Source organism: Phlebotomus papatasi, chromosome 1, assembly GCF_024763615.1.
Source record: "Phlebotomus papatasi isolate M1 chromosome 1, Ppap_2.1, whole genome shotgun sequence".
Lineage (NCBI taxonomy): Eukaryota > Metazoa > Arthropoda > Insecta > Diptera > Psychodidae > Phlebotomus > Phlebotomus papatasi.
In genome coordinates, this window is record NC_077222.1 from 67,364,432 (window position 1) to 67,383,940 (window position 19,509).

At 33.6% G+C, this 19,509-nt stretch overlaps 1 protein-coding gene across 1 annotated transcript; it reads left to right on the top strand.

Moving 5' to 3' along the window:
- The first annotated feature begins 17,500 nt into the window (after positions 1–17,500).
- LOC129798036 (antigen 5 like allergen Cul n 1-like) lies at positions 17,501–18,372 on the top strand. Its single transcript, XM_055840985.1, has one exon. The coding sequence runs from the start codon at positions 17,529–17,531 to the stop codon at positions 18,288–18,290; it is 762 nt and encodes a 253-aa protein (XP_055696960.1). The 5' UTR covers positions 17,501–17,528; the 3' UTR covers positions 18,291–18,372.
- Positions 18,373–19,509: the final 1,137 nt, after the last annotated feature.

Below are 19,509 nucleotides of genomic sequence, written 5' to 3' on the forward strand. Positions count from 1 at the left end.
TAGAACATAAGGATGATCTTCTCTGATCGGACACGGTAGATCGAAACTGTGAAGATAAAAACCTTAAGTACTAGAATTAAAGCAAAACTTACGAATAGGTAATTGTCAGAGGTAAAGTCATCTGCATCTACGGTAAGTATATTTATACAAACCTATAGTGTATAGCATAGAAAATTTGAATTTTATTCACCATGTAGAAAAGGTTTTAATTCCCTGAAATCTACTCATGCAACAATACATCATAATTTGAGGTTATGCTGGTATACGGCTGCAGTAAATTTTCCAGTATTTTAATAAAAGAAGTCAGTAAAAATCAAAATTTAAATTATAAATTTTTAATGCATTGACATTGTCGACATTGTGCAATATTCTTGGCTAAGGGAATACTAAAAAGTTGTGCACCATACTAACCAGGGGCATGACGTTTCCTATGTTTCCCATATGTTTCTAACGTGTCGAAAAAACTTTTGAGTTTATTCGGTGTTTTCTGTCATTGTGGAATGAATTAGCAAAAAATACAAATACAAAATAAAAGCCAATTTAATAGGGAATGGGCAACCGAAAACCCCAAATTGGCAACCTACGTAGTTTCGGAGATATCTCGTGAAATGTGTGCAAAAACAGGGAAAATTTACACTAAAACTGGTCGCATTTTTCAGAGCTAATGTCATCCCCTGATCCTAACTCTTCAAATCTATACGTTATTTCTCGAAGACCAGAATAAATTATTTTAGTGATCAAAAATGTTTATTGCAAAAATCCAAATTTCTGCTTACAACAGAATTTAATTTCTTGTATTTACTGAGCAACAAATTTCAATTATATTTTAATTACTTGCTGTCAGTTTCATTTTTTTTGTATTCAAAAGTTTTTCTTACTGACCAGTTAAATTATTATATGATCTCAGTGATCTCAGTTATTATATAAAATACGCGTAGTTTAACAACTCTGGGACATCCTGAAACTTCTCTTTACTTGTGCAATAAAATATTCAATTCAAATGAAAGTGTAACTGAATATGTTGAATGATTTTGAGAAATTGCTTAAACTTGTCATTGAGGTAATGAATAAGGAAATTCAATCTTTCATCCAGTCATCAGTTAATCCCATCCACCCATTTCTCTATCTAACAATCGCACTGTGGTATGATATCACAGACGCAACTCACCCATCAACCAACATCCAAGCCACATTGTGACAATCAATCATAATTATGTGAAACACAAACAGATGCCATAAGTTGAGGTGTTTGTGGATGATCTATCCTCATGCATAGAACTTTGATATTTGAGAGGATGCCAGAAGCAATTCGAGCTACAAAGTAAGTGACACATCCATGAATTCATCTGCTGAAATTGCTGGAAAATGTCTGAAAGTAGGAAAAAAATTGAGATGAAAATTGACGTGATTTCCTGGTGGTGAGGATGAAATTGAATATCATGAGTATGAGCCAAGAGATGATGTGAAAAATCAAGTCAATCCCTCAACCCATATTCCTCATGAACATGGTTGAGTAATGAAAACACGAGAGGATTTGCCATGGGAAAAAGGCATAAAGGTGGAGGAAAATGTGTAAAACTCCGATTTGTGGATTTTACACCTTTATCTCTGTCTCCAACACCCCTCGTGTGTTCTTAATAGCATCACATTTACCTTCACATTAATAATTTATTCAAGTGCTTAAAATCTCAAAATGCGGTGAGATGGTGCAAAAGAAATTCAGTCGTCACTGTTTTCTAAAAGGGGTTGCTAACTGGCACAGAATAATAAAGTTATAACATTGAGAATTTCAATAAATTTTAAAATTATGTTGGAGTATTGTTGTACTGAGAAAAAATACTACAGATTATTTCAATTTTAAAAATGAAATACTATTTGGTTTGATTACACTTGCTTATTAAAATTTCAATGTGATTCACATTTATTATTGCTAATTTGCGTTCAAATGTGTGATTTATGTCTTATTTTCATTTTTGTGACTTTTAGAATTTGAAACTATTAATTAATAAAAAAATAAGACTTGAAATGCAAAAATTATTCTTAATCATCATCATTGATTTTCAATAATTTTTTAATGCGAAAATATACTTACATATATGCTTTATCTCACATTAAATCACTTTTAACGGATCAAGTTTACATTTTTATCATTACATAGATCAAATTATAAAAAACACAAAAACCACTTTTAAGTGCACATTGTAGTGGCAATAAATATGAATCAAATTTTAATTTTAATGAGCAAGTGTCATACCAAGCTAAAATAAACAAGTTCACCATTCTTCAATTGGTTTAATATTTGCAGACTAGCAATGTTATCTAATGAAATGAATTAATAACAATAGTATTAGAAAACAGTTTGTGACAATTCAAGAGTCGAGGACTTGATTTTTCGAATTAAGAAATCACAACTTCGCTATGGTATGGTCATGTACAGCTTAAGGGCAGAATCACATTGACAGTAAAATGTTCACCATATTTCGTTAATTTATGTATTTTCGTTGCAATCTTACGCAAATTTTCTATTACCGTATTACCTTATCTCATACTCGGTGGCACTAGGTGAAAATAATATAAGAAAATTGTAGAAATAAAACGAAAATTCGATAAACGGTGAGCAAAAAAAATTTAAGAGAAATTAATCGTAGAGTCCTTTTTGCTCACCGTTTATTGTATTTTCTTTTTATTTCTTCAATTTTCTTATATTACTTTCACCTAGGGCCACGGAGTATGAGATAAGGTAATGCGGTAATTGAGAATTTGCGTCATAATTGTAATGAAAATCCGTAAATTAACGAAATACGGTGAACATTTTACTGTCAATGTAATTCTACCCTTAAGCTGTGCATGACCATACCAGCCATGCTGTAATTTCTTAATTCTAAAAATCAAGTTCTCGACTCTTAGCTCCTCACGAACGGTCACGCTCCTCACTCGGTCTCGGCGAGTGATTGCCTTAATTGTTCGGAAGTACCTCATTTCGGCAGCTTGTACTCGCGATCAATTCCACCCACAATGATAGGGGAAATTTTCTATAAAGAAGCATTTTTTGCAAAAATTGCTCCCAATATGTAGAGGTATTTAAACGTAAAACGTGGGAGTTATATATAATTGAAATTCCAAAAATTAAAACTTAATTTAATATAACTTACCAAAAACAAATAAAATTAATATTGCAGGAAATTGCTTTCTGTTTATTGAAAAATTGATGAATTACACAAACGTATTACTCTCCCTTCAAATTAAAATAAAATTATTTGCTACATATTGAATTGGTCTTCAACGACGACCCAATACTTTAATTAAATTGAAACAGTTAATAGGTTACCCTGTTCCAATATATGTGAGGTAGTTAAAAAAATTAGTAATTTAAATTCTGTTCCTGAAGCATTTTGGTAATTCAAAAGAGATTTAAGAAATAAAGTAATTCTATGATGCATAATTTTATTTTAAATCAGTTTTGAAATAAGATCAAGAACAATTTTAAAACTTGGGGGAAAGCGCGCTACCTTCCGACGACTCAAGATTCGGACAATTCAATTTTTTCTTTATGTTCCCTATCGATTTCACCCATAGCTTTTTTTCTGAAAATTTGAAGTATTGGACCAGCTATTAAAATATAATATTATAATAGACCAAATTCATTTATAACACATTGAAAAAAATATTTATGCTAAGCATAAATTGACCGAAGGTAGCGCGCTTTCCCCTACGTAATTTTCTCTAGTGTGTAGAGGTCATAAGGATGGTATAGCTTTCCCCTATATCAAGGAAAATTAATTTGAAAGGTAAGTGACAAGAAAAAAAAACTTTTTCAATTTAATATTATATTTTTCATTTGAAATAAGTTATTTCTCCTGAAATGCGTGAAATTTTCGTGTATTCTTAAAACAACATTAAAAAATAAAATTATATTAGCCATTATATAGAACGTTGGAAAATATCAACCGTACTAGAAGGGAAGTACTTATTTTTTATGAATCAAGACATTTTCTAAATATTCAAATAAAAAATCGCATTAAAAGAACCCTCATCATAAAAAGCATACAATTTTCTTTTTCTAAGCTTTACCAAACTTTCATTAATTTTATTAGGATATTTGCTTACAATTGCAAACCCCTTGCTACCTGCTGACTTCCTTCTATATAGAGCTTTTCTTCTGTCACAGCGGAAAAGCGCACAAGAAAAGCACAATTCGAGAAAACTGAGGAAAAAGTGCTGAGAATAATGGTGACGAGAAGTTTTCGAGCTGTTTTCCGCAACTTCTAATCAACTTGTCCGCACGCAATTACCAACAGTGGTTGAGCACAAGTCACGGATTTTTAATCAAATACTAACAATATGCGCTCTCTATGTCCGGGGGATTAATGCCACAAGTCCCACAAGCTTGTCTGCGGTCATTTGACACTTTTTCATTCCACCCAAGAGGATGGAAATTAGTGGTGGTGAAATGGTCTCATGTGCATGGGTCAGATGGGTCAGAAAGAGCTACCAACAATGCTCTCGAATCGTTTACTTTGTCGTATCACGTAATCGAAACATGGCTGAATGAGGAGGTAAAAAAAAAATTAATTTTCCCTAACGATGGTAAATTAGCGACTGCACGACATCCCTCAGGGGCTCTTTGTCCACTAGGTTCTCACACATTATTCCAAGGGTGAGATTTTACGCCAACGATTGAGGACACATTCACTTGGTTTCTGCCAAGGGGGTGGATATGGGGCGGACAGAAAGCCACACGGAGCTCAACATTGCGATGTAATTGCTTTTTTATCCATTGCAAAAGGGGTTATTGTCAGAATTCTTTCAGAATACCCTTTATGCTTTTTATCGTGTGCTTTACAGGAATGTTGGATTTGACTTTAAAACTAAGCTCAACCCAAAAATAATGTTAAGCCACGCCCCCTTAGTAGTTATGGCCTACTTCAGTCGAGATTATTGGATTTAAAGAATACTGTGTGAGTATAGTCAGGTTAGTCCTATTAGTTCAGTTGGGACTGAAGAATAAAAGTTTTATGGCTTTAATCAGGGGCATGACATTTCCTATGTTGCCCATATGTTTTTAGCGAGCCGAAAAAACTTTTGAGTTTATTAGCTGTTTTCTGTCATTGTAGAATGAATTAGCAAAAAAATACTAATACACAATAAAAGCTAATTTAATAACGAAGAGGCAACCGAAAACCCTAAAATGGCAACCTACGTAGTTTTGGAGATATCTCGTGAAATGTGTACGAAAACAGGGAAAATTTTATACTAAAACCGGTCGCATTTTTCAGAGCTAATGTCACCCCCTGGCTTTAATAAATAAGCCACACCCCCAAAAAGGAATTTTATTTAAAATACCTTGTCCGAAAAAAACTTATATATTAATATATTAATCCTCAAAAGAACATTTTGAGTACGAAAATGTGAACTTTATTTGGCTATAACTCCTTTACTGACCTAAAAATTATTTTTGAGTAGAATTCAGGTGGACCAGTACCACCACTCAGAGGAGAACGTGCCATTAAGATAGGAAAAAGTCGGACTGTCTTTCATTTCAGTATTCCAAATGATGAGAAAATGTATATTTAAAGAGATACCTCTTGCTTTCACACTTTTTCTGAGTAAAAATATATGACACATATTCCTCAGAGCCCAGGGTGACTCTGGGGCCTCATATAACCTTTTTTCCCTAAAATTAAATGTGCGATTCATGCAAGCAACTCCTCAAGTGGCCTCACACTATTTAAATACACCTTACCCACTCCACCAAGCACACGACAAGCTGCCAAGTGCAATACACCCTCAATGGGGCTGGCTGAAATAGGGTGGCAATTTTAATTACAAATTTAATTATATTCCCTTAAACGACGTTTCATTTTGAAATGCAGCAAAACAGCGTGCAAGAGAAACGCTGGAAAAAGATATCCTTAACAAACTTGTTGACAACACACACACACCTTTCCTGTTTTGATTAAAACCACCCAGAACTATTGCACCTCTTAACCCCAACTACCCTCTCCCAAAAAATTCATATAATCATTATTTCTTCTAATAAGATATTTTCACAACCGAAAATGAAACTTTGTACGTTGAACATTAATTGAATTTTAATCAAATTAGTTTACTTCCCTGAAATAGGATGGATGCTGCATTGAAAGACTACCCACAGACAATTCTTTCAAAGCTTCCCCCATCTTGCCGTTAATAAATAATTTTCAATTTTTCCCCAAGTCAATTTTAATATTGCATACCACCTTTCTGGGTAGATGAGTGAAAATGCAATAATGTTAATTTGCATTTTATCTCGTATATTAATTCTTATTCTTTCCTATTGAAGCTTCTTCTCGTACTCCATCCCAGCTTTCTCATTTCCTATTCATCGCCATTGTCCGTGGAAATTGTAGATAAAAGTTATAGGGAAATGAAAAGAAATTTTTATTATACTTTGTGTCAGGATATTGAAAATGTAAAATTTTAATAATCATTTCCAATTGAACTCTTTGGTTTTGATTTCTATTACTAGTAATTTTCTTTGAGCTTTATATTGTATTTTGCATATTATAGAGGAAAGGATTAAACTTTGCGAATAATTATTCTGTGATTTGGATTATTTATATATTAATATCTATTGTGTTAATTTGCATTTTACGATAACACAGTATATATCAATAAGGAGAACAAATTAAATAAAATTTATTAAATACAATGAAATTTTTATTGAAAAGTAAATGATATATTTTTCATTTTAATTATCACATTGCAGAGTCAACGTATTAATAAATATTATATACGTAAATTATTTTCTAGAATGTTCATATCCTATATTTAAATTCTATAGCCAAATAAAGTTCGTGGTATTTTAGAAACCAGCCTTAAATGAGTGTAATCTTCAATTATAGGTAATAATTTGTAATACCTATGCTCCAGTAAATGAGTATAAAACTATAAACTCCTCGTGAGTATAAAACTAAAACAACAGGTGAATAAATTAGCCTTAAATTTGGCTAAATTAGCCCTTGCTCGAGCTTTAATTTAAATTACCTTACTTTTTCAATTTTTCCTCCGAAAGTCAAGAATTTTACAGCTCACAATTAAATGCGATTATAACTACAGGCTATTCTGAGTGTTACTAATAGAGCTAATAAAACATAAAGATATTATATATTTTTTTTTATTATTATTTTTCACGAATCACACGCAATAAAAATCGTAATTTTCTGACTACATCTGCCTCAGGCTCCCCTACTATTTAATACAAATTTCTAAATACAGCTAGTGCTAAAACTTTATTGTCGATCTTGCTATCCAATAATTTTCATTTAAAAGGACAATGGGCAAAAGTGGTCTATGGTGCGACCACCAATGAGACCTATATCATTGAATAGGCCATAGTATAGGCAACAACTTTTGTTCCTGAACCAAAGTTCTAAAGCATGAGAGAAAATTTCTAGAGCGGAAAAACTATTTTCGTAAAAGAAAAATAATTTTTTATACGAAATGTACACATTTATACTGTCTTCTTTTTTTAAGGAAAGAATAAATTGTAACATAAAATATATTAAATGATTGCATATTCTCGAAATGGACATAAAAGCTTGTCTTTACAATGCATCACATGCGTAAAAGGACACTGAAACGTGATGGCTCAGAGTCAAAACTTTAAACCTTATATCTCAGAGATTTGTCAACCGAATTTAATCAATATGAATACTCAATCGAAAGGTCTCGAAAAATCCTACAAAATTACGGTATAGATAAGTTCGCAAGTCGACCGCAAGGGGCGCTCCAGATTATCAAAGTTTTCAAATAATAAGAAAAGTTTTAAGTTTCGAAACTATTCTCAACCGATTTTAATGATTTTATAATATGTTATGTCTGATACTTTTAATGTGTTACAGGGAGAAATATGGCCTCATTGTATTCATCGATTTTAGATGAATCATTACATATTTTGACTTATTTTTCTAACTGTGATTTATTTATTTATTTTCTTTTGAAATCACAATCAGATTTAATATGGCTGAATAGCCTTCCATAAACCTTGTTCCCATGCCGAGTTTCACCTTTCTACCTTTTCTCAGAGAGGAGTTATAGTGGAAAAAGTCGTCATTTTGTATGGGGACTGCCGGAAGGAGTGGCGGGGGTAAACGTATATATATACGGTTAAAGAGCCTTCCATTGCCCTTGATTCTATGCCAAGTTTGTGATTTCTACTTTTTTCATAGAGGAGTTATAGTGAAAAAAGTCATTATTTTGTATGGGGGCTATAAGAAGGAATGGAGAGAGGAGGAGCCTATATATACATGGTTAAGAAACCTTTAATAAACCTTGATACCGTACCAAGTTTCAGCTTTCTACTTCTTCTCAGAGGAAAGTTAAAATAAAAAAAGTCCACATTTTGTATGGGGACTACTGAAAGGAGGGGTGAGGGGAGGGGGTAGTAAGCATGGATAAATAGCTTATGCCATATATTGACTCCGCACCGGATTTCATCATAATTGATTTAGCCGGTCTTGAGTAATTCGATGTCAAAATAGTATTTTTTCGAAAGGATAAAAGCGTTGTTACAAGGATTCCCAGCGAATATCGTCCTGGGTCTCGGTAGTTCTTCATCCTACATCAATACCTATAAACTGCGCCTAGTCCCACCTGTGGTCGCCACATAGACCAACTCCCATACATTTTTGCCCAATGTCCTTTGTTATATAGTTACTTATCAAATGAAAAAAAAATGCTTACGTTAAAAATGATTCCTAAAATAATTCTGTAGAGGGAGATGGGGCTACTTTGAGCTGTGGAGCTAGATTGTTATACGACTTTTTCGCCAATTTCTAAATGAAGCTGGCCCTTACAACTATTTTATTTAGATCTACAATTATTTGATCTATCCAAATTACATCATATTAAAACCCAGTTTTCATTAAAAATATGCGAAAAAATCGTATAACAATGTAGCCCCCCACCTCACCCTACTTAAAAAGAATTTAGAGCTTTAATATCATTTGGCGCCTCCACTTCCATTGTTGACAATGAAGTTGATGCTTCTCACCAAAATGCAACTATCTCTATCACTTCTTGTTCCATTTTCTCAAATATCTCAACAAAGGATATCTCAGAAGTGAAGGTATTTCCGTCTGTTTGCAATGTCTTGAGGAGCTGAGTACACAATGTGAGAGATTTCCAGTGAACTCCTTCAGTTCTCAGTTCCTCAATTGGCTCTCGTGGGGTACAAATTCAATAAATAGGGACAAAATGCTATGTTGGGCTGTTTGTGTTGTAATTATCCTGTATATGGGGAAAATTTCCTAATTTGTTTCTTTGTGTCGGTAAACAAGAGTTGAATTTATGCGGGAAAATTTCACGCCTTTACTTTCCTCCCCAAAAAATTTGCCAAAGCTCTCTGCCTGAAAGCCTTCCATGGCTCCCAAAAATTTAATGCCAAATGGTGAAAAGTGTCGGGAAAATTTTCAATGTTCGTTTGGTGTGAGTAGGAAATGTAAAGAGGGCAAAAAGTTTGCACGAGTGAGAGTATTAAAATGTAATAAAATCCTCCTGCTTGCTTTTTGCATAATTATTTGTAAATTTTAATTTTATTGATTTTTTTAATTTTTGAGTGGCAATTCTGTCAATTTGCAAAGTACATGGAAATATAATTTAGTTTGGCGAAAAAGGACACGGCATGTTTAATGCAAAACTGCCTTGGCAATAAATTTAGATTTAATGAACCAATAAAATCAAACAGTTTAATTTAATTCCGCATGCCTCTCATCCATTCTAAAAGTTGCCAATATATTTTTTTTTGTGCTGACGCAGTTTTCACAATCCACCCTTTTAGTGCGAATTGGCAAACGGGAAAGTCACGGGATGGAGGGTGTATTTTTGTTAATGCCACAGTAAATGTTTTCACAGAATACTCACCAATTTGCAGCAATTGGCAGAACGAGCTTTTTAGTATACAAGAAACTTAATAGTGGAAAATTTTGCCAATGAATAATAAGTAATGGAAATAAATAGATCTCGATCTCTAATATAAAATTAAATGCACATTATTGATTTTTGCAACATTGTAACAATGTAATTATTTTTGCAATTCTTTTCTAGCTACACCGAGAAAAATGTGGATGGTAAAATTTACCATCCTCCATACAAAATTCTAATGGCCGGATAGTAAAAAAGTCACCCAGCAAACGCGATATTAAATTGGACTGTCAAAAATTGTAGAATCTATTGCATGGATAGTAAATTCTAATAGCCGGATGGTAAATTCTAATATCCCCGGATGTTAGATTTTACTAGCCGGATGGTAAATTTTACTGGCAGGATAGTAAATTTTACTAGCCGGATATTAGAATGAAAAATGTCGGAAAAATTTATTTTTCCTTATTTTCATTGATTTTTGGCCATTGTTTGAGGGCTTGGGGCCCTTCTTGGATGATATTCTCTGTATTTCAAGCCATTTTGGTGCGTGAAAATTGACGACTGCGCCGAGATTTGAACACGCGACCTTTGTGATAACAGTCCAGTATCTTCCAGCTGCACCACGAACTCCTATAATGTATTCAAAGCATATCGGGAACCGTTGCATCGGCCCCCACGATATTCCAAAATGACATTCTAACAGCAGGATGGCAAATTTTACTGGCTTGGATAGTAATTTCAATCCAAATTACTATCCTCCGTTAAAATTTACTGTCTTCCAGTTAAATTTTAACATCTAATATGCGGCCAGTAAAATTTACTTCCCGGATATTAGAATCTAAGAGAGGTCAAGGTAAAATCTAAATGAGGATAGTAAATTTTACCATCCGGCTGTTAGAATTTACTCTCCATAGGATAGTAAATTTTAAAATGTCAAGATGGTAGATTCTAAAGGAAAGTTTCTATGGAGGATGGTATTTTCTACTATCTTTTGAGATAGTAGAATTTAAAGACACGATTTGTAGAAAATACCATCCAAATTTTTCTCGGTGTAATACTCTTCACAATGTCAATAAAGTTAATACAGATGAATTTTTATCATTTTATTGCTTTAATTCCACAAAAACAGACATTTTTATTATATCGTAACTTAGATCAGCAAATGTGCTAACTAAATTTGCACTAAACTATATAAGTTGCAAATGCATTTCTACAATCTGCAAATAGCGCAATTGCAGATCCGAGCAACGATACGCGAATTAGAAGATTTCTGAAAAGGTTTCTGATCTTCTGATCGTCTACAAACGATTAAAAATAGTGGCCTCGGCTATTAGAGGGATTATTAATCAACTGAAGATTTATAAACACAATCTTTATTCTTCTCGCATCAGTTTTGAAAGAATATGAAGGATTATGGTCTGCTTTTTTTCGGTTATCGAGGAAGCAATTTCTTCCATATTCAAAAATAATCTCAATTCCTTTTATTTAACTTTTTTTCTTCAATTTTAAATATTGAAAAGCTTTCGAGATCATATTTCTCAACTTATTGATTATCGAACTGTGCAACAGTAAAAAATAAGTTGGCATTCAATGAATACGTTTTGTATTCCTTGGTGGCACTTGAACACTTTTCCTTCTTACTTCTTATGATCTACCCCTCAAGATTCTGAGATGTTTTAAGGGGTTAAGCGGGTCACGCAGACTAGGAAAACAGCATACATATATCCTTTACATTATTTTAACATATAACAATTTTCTCTGAAATTTTCGTTCGAAAATTATAAATATTCAGTCGTTGGCACATAATTTCTGGAGACGGTTTAAAGAAAAACATACCTTTCCAAGGAAAAGATTTTTCAGTGTATATTCGTCTGACGTCAGATAACTAAATATTTCCTGTTAGCTGAAGAGTAAAACACGTACATGAACATACATAAAGTATGATTTTTCAAAAAAAAAGTCTCAGAAAGACAGGTCGCTGCGGCTGAGTTATTAAGATTTTTAAATGAAAATTTCAGAAAATATAGTTTAAATGTTGTCCTTTTTTATAGAGGAGACTGGGGCAAAAAGTAACAAAATGGATATTTTATTTTATTTAAAAACTACTCGAACACCCCGGAAACTTCTAATTAGCGCAGTTTTATAGGAAATTTACCGCTCTACAACTATGTGAAAATAATAATCTTCTATTTTGTAAGAAAATACGTTTATCGAGCCGTTTTCTAAGAGGTAATTTTGTGACCATTCTCAAAAATGCGGGGGCAAATAGTCAGGCATGGAATGTTATCACATTTTGATTCGCTTTGTTACGGGATTCCGTAAATTAAAAAAAAATCCTAGATAACATATTTTCATAGGAAATTTATTCATCTACACCTTGTAAAACACAGTTTTCTCTATCTGAACGATAGAAACGCTTTTCAAGCTATTTTAGAAAAAGAACACACAAAAGACTGCAAATCGTTTGACCAATGCAAACAACAAGCGGCGAGACATGTCATTTATGTTTTTAGACGAGAGACATTATAAATTGTTTCAGTTTTTTCTTACTTTTTGCTCCATAACTTTTGTTACTTTTTACCCCAAGTGATCGTTCTTAATAAAAAGAATTAAGGAGAGAAGAATCTTTGTAAAATTCTAAAATAGATAGCAGCTTCGTATTCAAAGAATCCAAGTCATTTAGGAAATAATCATCAGTGCATAAATTTTGAATAATAAGATCGCATTAATTGATATATTCTTAAAGGAAAATATTTCAAAAATAGCGCTAAAAATTTTGATTTTTTTTGTTATCTAAATTTCTTGTTCAAATTCTAAGAAACATAAAACATCGAAGAAGGTCTATGGAAGCTATCCATGGAAAAAATGTAAGCCGCTATTTTATTTATCTTGGAAGATATTGAATTTTGAAATTTTCGATTTTTGATTTTTTGCCCCTGTCTCCCCTACTTAAAAACTTAAATTAAAATAAAAATAAAAAAACATTAAAGAGAATACTATGTTTTTCAGTCTTTTTGACTCACATAACCCCTTAAGATGATATTTATTTCTTTAACAGTAGGCAGACGTTGAACACTTTTAAATTGAGACACCTTTAAATAGGTTTTTTCTCAAATTTTTAAATAGAACTTAGCTTTAGCATAAATATGATGATTTTCGGCCAATGAAATAGTTTTTAAGAGGTTGAAACACGGGATTTTGACCTTTGATCTTCTCCTCCTTTATTCCTTGCCAACGTTTCAGAGCTTGATGGCTCCTTCTTCAGGTATGGAAAAAGAATGGTGGGAAAGGATGTCAGGGAAATGGTTCACTACTACTTTTTTTACAAATGGATGAAGTGGACATCACGATGGTCAGATTGGGAATGACGCAATTTAGTTTCAAATTTGGTTTGTTATTTGGTAAGATCCAGTTCTAATTAAAAATAGGAGAAAAACCCCTATTTCAGGTGCGCAATTCAAGCTGTTGATATTCAAAAACGATTTGTAGAGGGAACTCATGGAAGCTCTTTCTACAACGAATCTCCCTTTTGATGACCTACACACCACAAACTTTGTAGTGAAATACATATGCTATTTTTCATTTCACTCAACCTCTTTGAACAAAATAATGCTATGTACGTGCCGTGAAAATTGACATGGAAATTTGAATCATCAAGTTAAATTTGGTACGATAAAAAAAATTAAATAGAAATGTATCAAATTGTTTTCAATATATTAAAAACTGTTTCGAACTGCAAAAACTTTTTTTTTTGGTAACACATATTTTCATTCACCTAATTTCAAAAGGGACAGATAATCCTAACCGGCTTATGTAGGTGAGATTCTTAACGTGAGCTAACTCGGAGTGCATGCAAATTCGATTTGGAGCTGAAGTTGGGAGACGCCATTCAGTTATCTTGAATCAAATTCGTGAAATTATACAAATTTTGTATTTAAACCAAAATATCAAGGATTTGGATGAACTGACAGAAAAGTGTTATATGGGTGAAATGTAGACCAGAATGTTCTCTATAATTTTCCCATAGAACATGATCTCATCGATTACTCAGAAGCCAAGATAAGCGAGGTTTTTTGTTTCTTAACTCGTTTTTTCATCCAGAGTGCCCCAAGTAGTCATTTGTTGAACTTCAACTATATCAAAGAATTGTTGTATTTTGCGGGACTTTCCATTTAAACCCCTATTTTAAGTGTGTTGGTGGAGTAGAGGCAGTCAAATTGGCATCTGAGTGATTTCAAAGCGTTATTATGGGAAAAATCAATTTTTTCACACTTAAACGGCAAAATCGGAGTGATAGCGTAGTCTGAGTGGAAAATGATGTATGGACGAAATGTAGAGACAAATGTGCTCTACAATTATGTTGAAGTAATCATCAAAATCGGTTCAGCGACAGTCGAGATAATTGAGGTTATGTGATATTGAAATTGGTTTTTCGACTGTGGCGCCCCTGGTGTTGGTCTCACGAAGTTCAAATATTCTAGAAAGTTGTAGCATTTGGTGAGATCTTTCGTTTAAGCCCTCATTCATCAAAATCGGTCACATAGAACCGGAGATATGATTTTTTGAATTTCGTGAACTTTGACCCTTCATATCTCCGGTTCTGTTTTAACCACAGCGCACATTTGCACCATTTTGGAAACGTCCTAGACTGGACTACAACATACTAAAATTTCATTAACTTGCACAATGCCGTTTTTGAGAAAAGTGACTTTGAATTTCGATGAATTTTGACGCTATCACAGCGCCACCTGTGGTGACTTTTTGAACTTCCATCTGAAAGTGCTCATCGAGACGAAACCAAAAAGGTAAAATTTAGGTCGCTATGTTAGTTAGAACCGGAGATAGAGGCCGGTCAATGTTCGAACTTTGACCCCTTATAGCTCGGGTCAGGGGTTATGGATCGACTTAAGGTTTTTTTTGTTTGATAGGTATAATCAACGGCTACAACATACTAAAATTTTAGCCCGATGCACAATGGAATTTTTGAGTTATTTAACTTATAAGATTTAAAAATATTCTTTTTAAAAATAGCGCCCCTAGCGGTGGTTTTATGAACTTGTGATGTTAGAAGGAGAAGTGGCATTTCACGAGAGCTTTCCAAAAAGCCCTCACTTTTTAAATTCTGACAATTAGAACCGGAGTTATGGCCATTTTAAGAAATTTTTTTTGGACCCTTATAGCTCGGGTCAGGGGGTTCGGGGGACCTTAAGTTTGGTATTGATGGAAAGCTCTACGGCCCAGCTATAACATACTAAAATTTGAGCCCGCTCGATGCCATAGGGGCGGAGCTATTGAGAAAACAAAAAAAGGGGGGTCTTCAAAATGGCGGAAGGAGGGGTGGGGGGTGGGGGGTCAATGCACCAAGTTGCAATTTTCACCCGATATATAACCTTTGCCGAAAACCGTAAGTCGATATCTTTCTTAGTTTAGGAGCTATTAAGCTCCAAAGAGCGGCCGGCCGGCCGGCCGGGAACGTAAAATAGCCACATATATATTCGTGATCAGGAAGTGGCGAAACACATTTTGGCCAAGTTTGAGGTCGATCGGACGACATGAAATTTTGTTAGGATTATAGTAGGTGAGATTGTTAAGAATCTCACCTAATATAGTTTCTGTTGTTTTTTTGTCGATGGCAAATGTTTGCCCGTTTTTCCATAGTGCGGAAAACATTCCACACCCAAACACATTGATAAATGGTGGTGAATTTTTTCCCGCCACACACTTTATGTCGCTTTATAAAAGGATTAATGAGGCAATATTTCGTTATAAATTTAAGGCGGATTTTTGTACATTTTTCATATTTTTAGTTTATAGACTTTTATCCAGCTTTTCTCTCAATTTCCATTCAGAGTCACTCGACCGCTGTGTAGTGTATATGTGGGAGCTTTTTCTACATGATGCTTTTCCACATCACACTGGAAATGGGGGTTTGGCTGAAGAGCATCCACACATCATATCAAATGGGATGTTCTCCAACAACTTCACATTTTCACAGTCCCCAAAAATACTCCCTCACAGGTCCAGTGGGACTCTTCCAGAAAACGTATGATAAAAATAAAACCAAACACGCTTATGGCAGCTCTTTCAAGGAACCTTGAAATTCTTCCAAGTCTATAGAATGACTTTTCGATACAAAAAAATCGTGTCGAAAAACTGGTCTTGAGCGTTGAATTGTATAATATTTACTGGACGAAATTCTTTATTCCTAAAGTTTGAATTACACCTTATTTTGAAAATTCGCCTCATTTCTCCAAAAAAAAACGTGGTGTAAGAAGCTTCTAGCAGATAATTTTAAAATTAGGGTAGAAGGAATGCCTATCCATATAAGAAGGGGTAAATTAAGAAAATGTTATATTACTTTCATTTTACTAGATGCATTAAGTAAATTCCGATATTTTGGCGAAACTTGACGTAAATAACGATATATTGATGAAGGCTATAAACTAATTTTTGACGTTTTTTGTATATTGCAACTCTGTTATTTAATTTGCCTATATCTGTACATTTTATTTCTTATTATCTAACAAAATATAATTAACAAAAAACACTTAAAACGTTGAGCAAAACTCTGTATAATTTCTGTTTGACAAAATCGGAAAATTGAGATAGGAAGCAGCGTGACTGCTACAGAATTATACGAGAGGTGAAGAAGAGATCGTCCGTGCGATCAGTCCTATAAACCGAACGATCTTGATCTATATTTCTATTTTAAATTCAATAAAAAAATATATTTACTTCACGAATTCAACTCGAAATTTCTGCATTATGACCCCGCACATCACCTATAAATAAAAATTTTTACGCAGTTTGAGTTAAATCACTGATAATCTAATCTATAGTAAGCCTATCTATAGGCTTACAACTATACGTTTTATACAGATAAAGTCAAAACAACGCTGAAAATACAATTCCAATTTAGGACAATTTATTCCTAAGTTTCAACTTAGCAATGTTTTTTTTATTTGCGATAATATTCAGTTTAACCCTTTAAGGACGATTTTAACACCGGTTTCCCATAAAGAAAATAATTTTTCCTGACTACCTAAAGTTATTTTTTCTTATGTCTGTACATAATTGTAAAGTAGAAGGTTGAAGGAATCTATTCTTTACAAGTCTCTAGCTATTTGCTATGTAGTAAATATTTAAGCTCAAAAATGGCGAATTTTTAAATTCTTAAATTCATAATTGATTTTATTTATTTTTTATACTTCCAATTTTTTTTAAACAGAACCCTTTTGGCAATAGAAACTACAATACTCATACGTAATATTTTTCATTAAAGCGAAAAATATTATTCATTGGTATTGTAAGAAAAATTACTTAAATTTTTGGGCTGTATTTGTCCCTATCGTTCATAGAAGCACAAAATACACCGAATCAGACTCTGTGGGACTTTCCAATGTTATATGTAAGACTTATCATTGATTATGTTTCTCAGTTTAATTTTTATTATGATTTTCAGTCTGTAAAAATTGTCTCGTCGTTAAAGGGTTAAGCTCTTGAACAGCGGTACTGATAAAAAAGCACATTTTATGGTGATTACAAAATGCAAAATATAAGATGGATTTTCCTCCTAACTATTTGCAGTTGCTTAGCAAGGTTTGGTCTAAAATTATTCATTCATTATGAAGTTTTTCCTGCTGATGATTGCTATAGTTGTGACCTTTGCGAGTGCTATTAACTGGTGCGAAATGGAGGCAAAATATTGCAGTGAGCGCAAGCATATTATGTGTCAGCCAAAATCTTTTCCAATGGCCAAAAATGTGAGGAATATCCAGATGGTTAAAATGACTCCGGAAATCATAGAAGCCGGTGTAAATCGCCATAACTTCCATCGGAGCAATATAGCTTCCGGTAGAGTCAGAGGAATCCCAAGTGCTAGGGCGATGCAGAAAATGTCCTGGCATGCGGATTTGGCTAATGTAGCTGCCGAACACGCTCGTCATGCAAACTTCATGCACGATGAGTGCCGTGGATTTACAGAGTTTCCATGGTCCGGACAGAATCTCGCCATTAGATTGTCTACTGAACCATTTACAAATCTCGAACAGGAATTTGTGTCACTCATTGATAACTTGTACGACGAGATGCCCATCGTCAGAGACAGAAAACTCTCCTGCATCGATTCTTACACTACATTTTGGCCAAGCTGCAGAGATGCCGGACACTTTACGGTTATGGTCAAAGACGTCAACGGACACGTTGGTTGTGCTCTTGTGACCTTTGAACAATACAAGAAACGCAGATGGTGGTACGCTCTTATGGCAACTTGTAACTATGAAGACAATAACATAACCAATCAAAAAATCTACGCGAAAGGACCACCTTGTTCAGGATGTGCTTCAGTTGGAAAGCAATGCGATAGAGCAAGTAGTCTTTGTATCTAAAAGATTCTTACTTACTCATAGATTCTCCACTATCCAATCTATTGGTTTCTGATTCAACAAAATTATAGATTCGTTACTAAAATTAAATGTGTTTAACTTTTAAAAGATAATCTCCTTTTCAGGCAGAACCACATAAAAGCCTCATCATGTTAAATTTTGTGAAAGTCGTATGATTTTTTAATACTTTGAAAAATTGTAGTATTTCATGAGGCTATTCATTTGCATTCGCGATGATCAAATTTGGATAATAATAACTGGAGTTGCATTAATTTTAAGATTTATTTTCAAGTCAATACCCAATACTCGACCTTTGCTGAAAACCATTGTCTTTGGATCCAAAGACAATGCTGAAAACCGAAATTCAATATCTCCTTCCGTTTTCTTCATAGAATCGTTAATGCTACAAAGAAGCAAATAGGGAGTGGAGATGTACATGCGGCCATGCAAAACATTTTTTTTAGGTTTCTTTATTCGTGATTTATATGAGCATCAGAATGTGTTCCAACAAAGGTTGCCCCCGATTAGAAAAGGTCGGATTTCACGCCACATCACAGAAGCTCAGATAATAAAAATATGAACCAAAAAAATTGAATGGGAAAAGACATTCAAAAGTTGAAAAGCCCCAAATTTGAGTATTATTTGTCCTTTTTACTATGTCGCTGCCGCACTTTGTGTCGGTGATGAATTATGTTGTCAAACACAATAATGTGGTTGTCAGCATAAATCGGAGCACAACCAGACTCAATACAGCATACATCTGTGATACCCATGGCGACAATTGCACAATGTGAAAACACTCATTCACATTCATATTAAATTCCCATTTATTTGTATTAAAATGTTTAAATCAGAGAAGTAGTTTCTAATTGTGAAACTAAGCGCAATCAACCGTATTTCCAATAATTCTATTATGATTAAACTATTTTGATATAAGTCATAACTTATTGCAAATTCATACGATTTAGAAACACAATGAATGTGGTAATAAAATTATTAACTAAATATTGATTTTTAATCAGAAACATTTGTATTAAAAGATTTATAACAGAACACAAAAAGAAAATTGTTCTTTGAACCAAACCACAATTGACTTAATATTGAAAACCCCATAAGCACTCGCGAACTGAGAATGATGGAGGCGACTTTGTATCCTACTACTCGAGGACGCAATGTCACGCTCTCTATCTCATCATTATTCACTTCTACACCCTAACACGGT

Bases quoted from the DNA above. Each gene is read 5' to 3' on its own strand.
- LOC129798036 (XM_055840985.1), top strand. From the start codon at position 17,529: ATGAAGTTTTTCCTGCTGATGATTGCTATAGTTGTGACCTTTGCGAGT.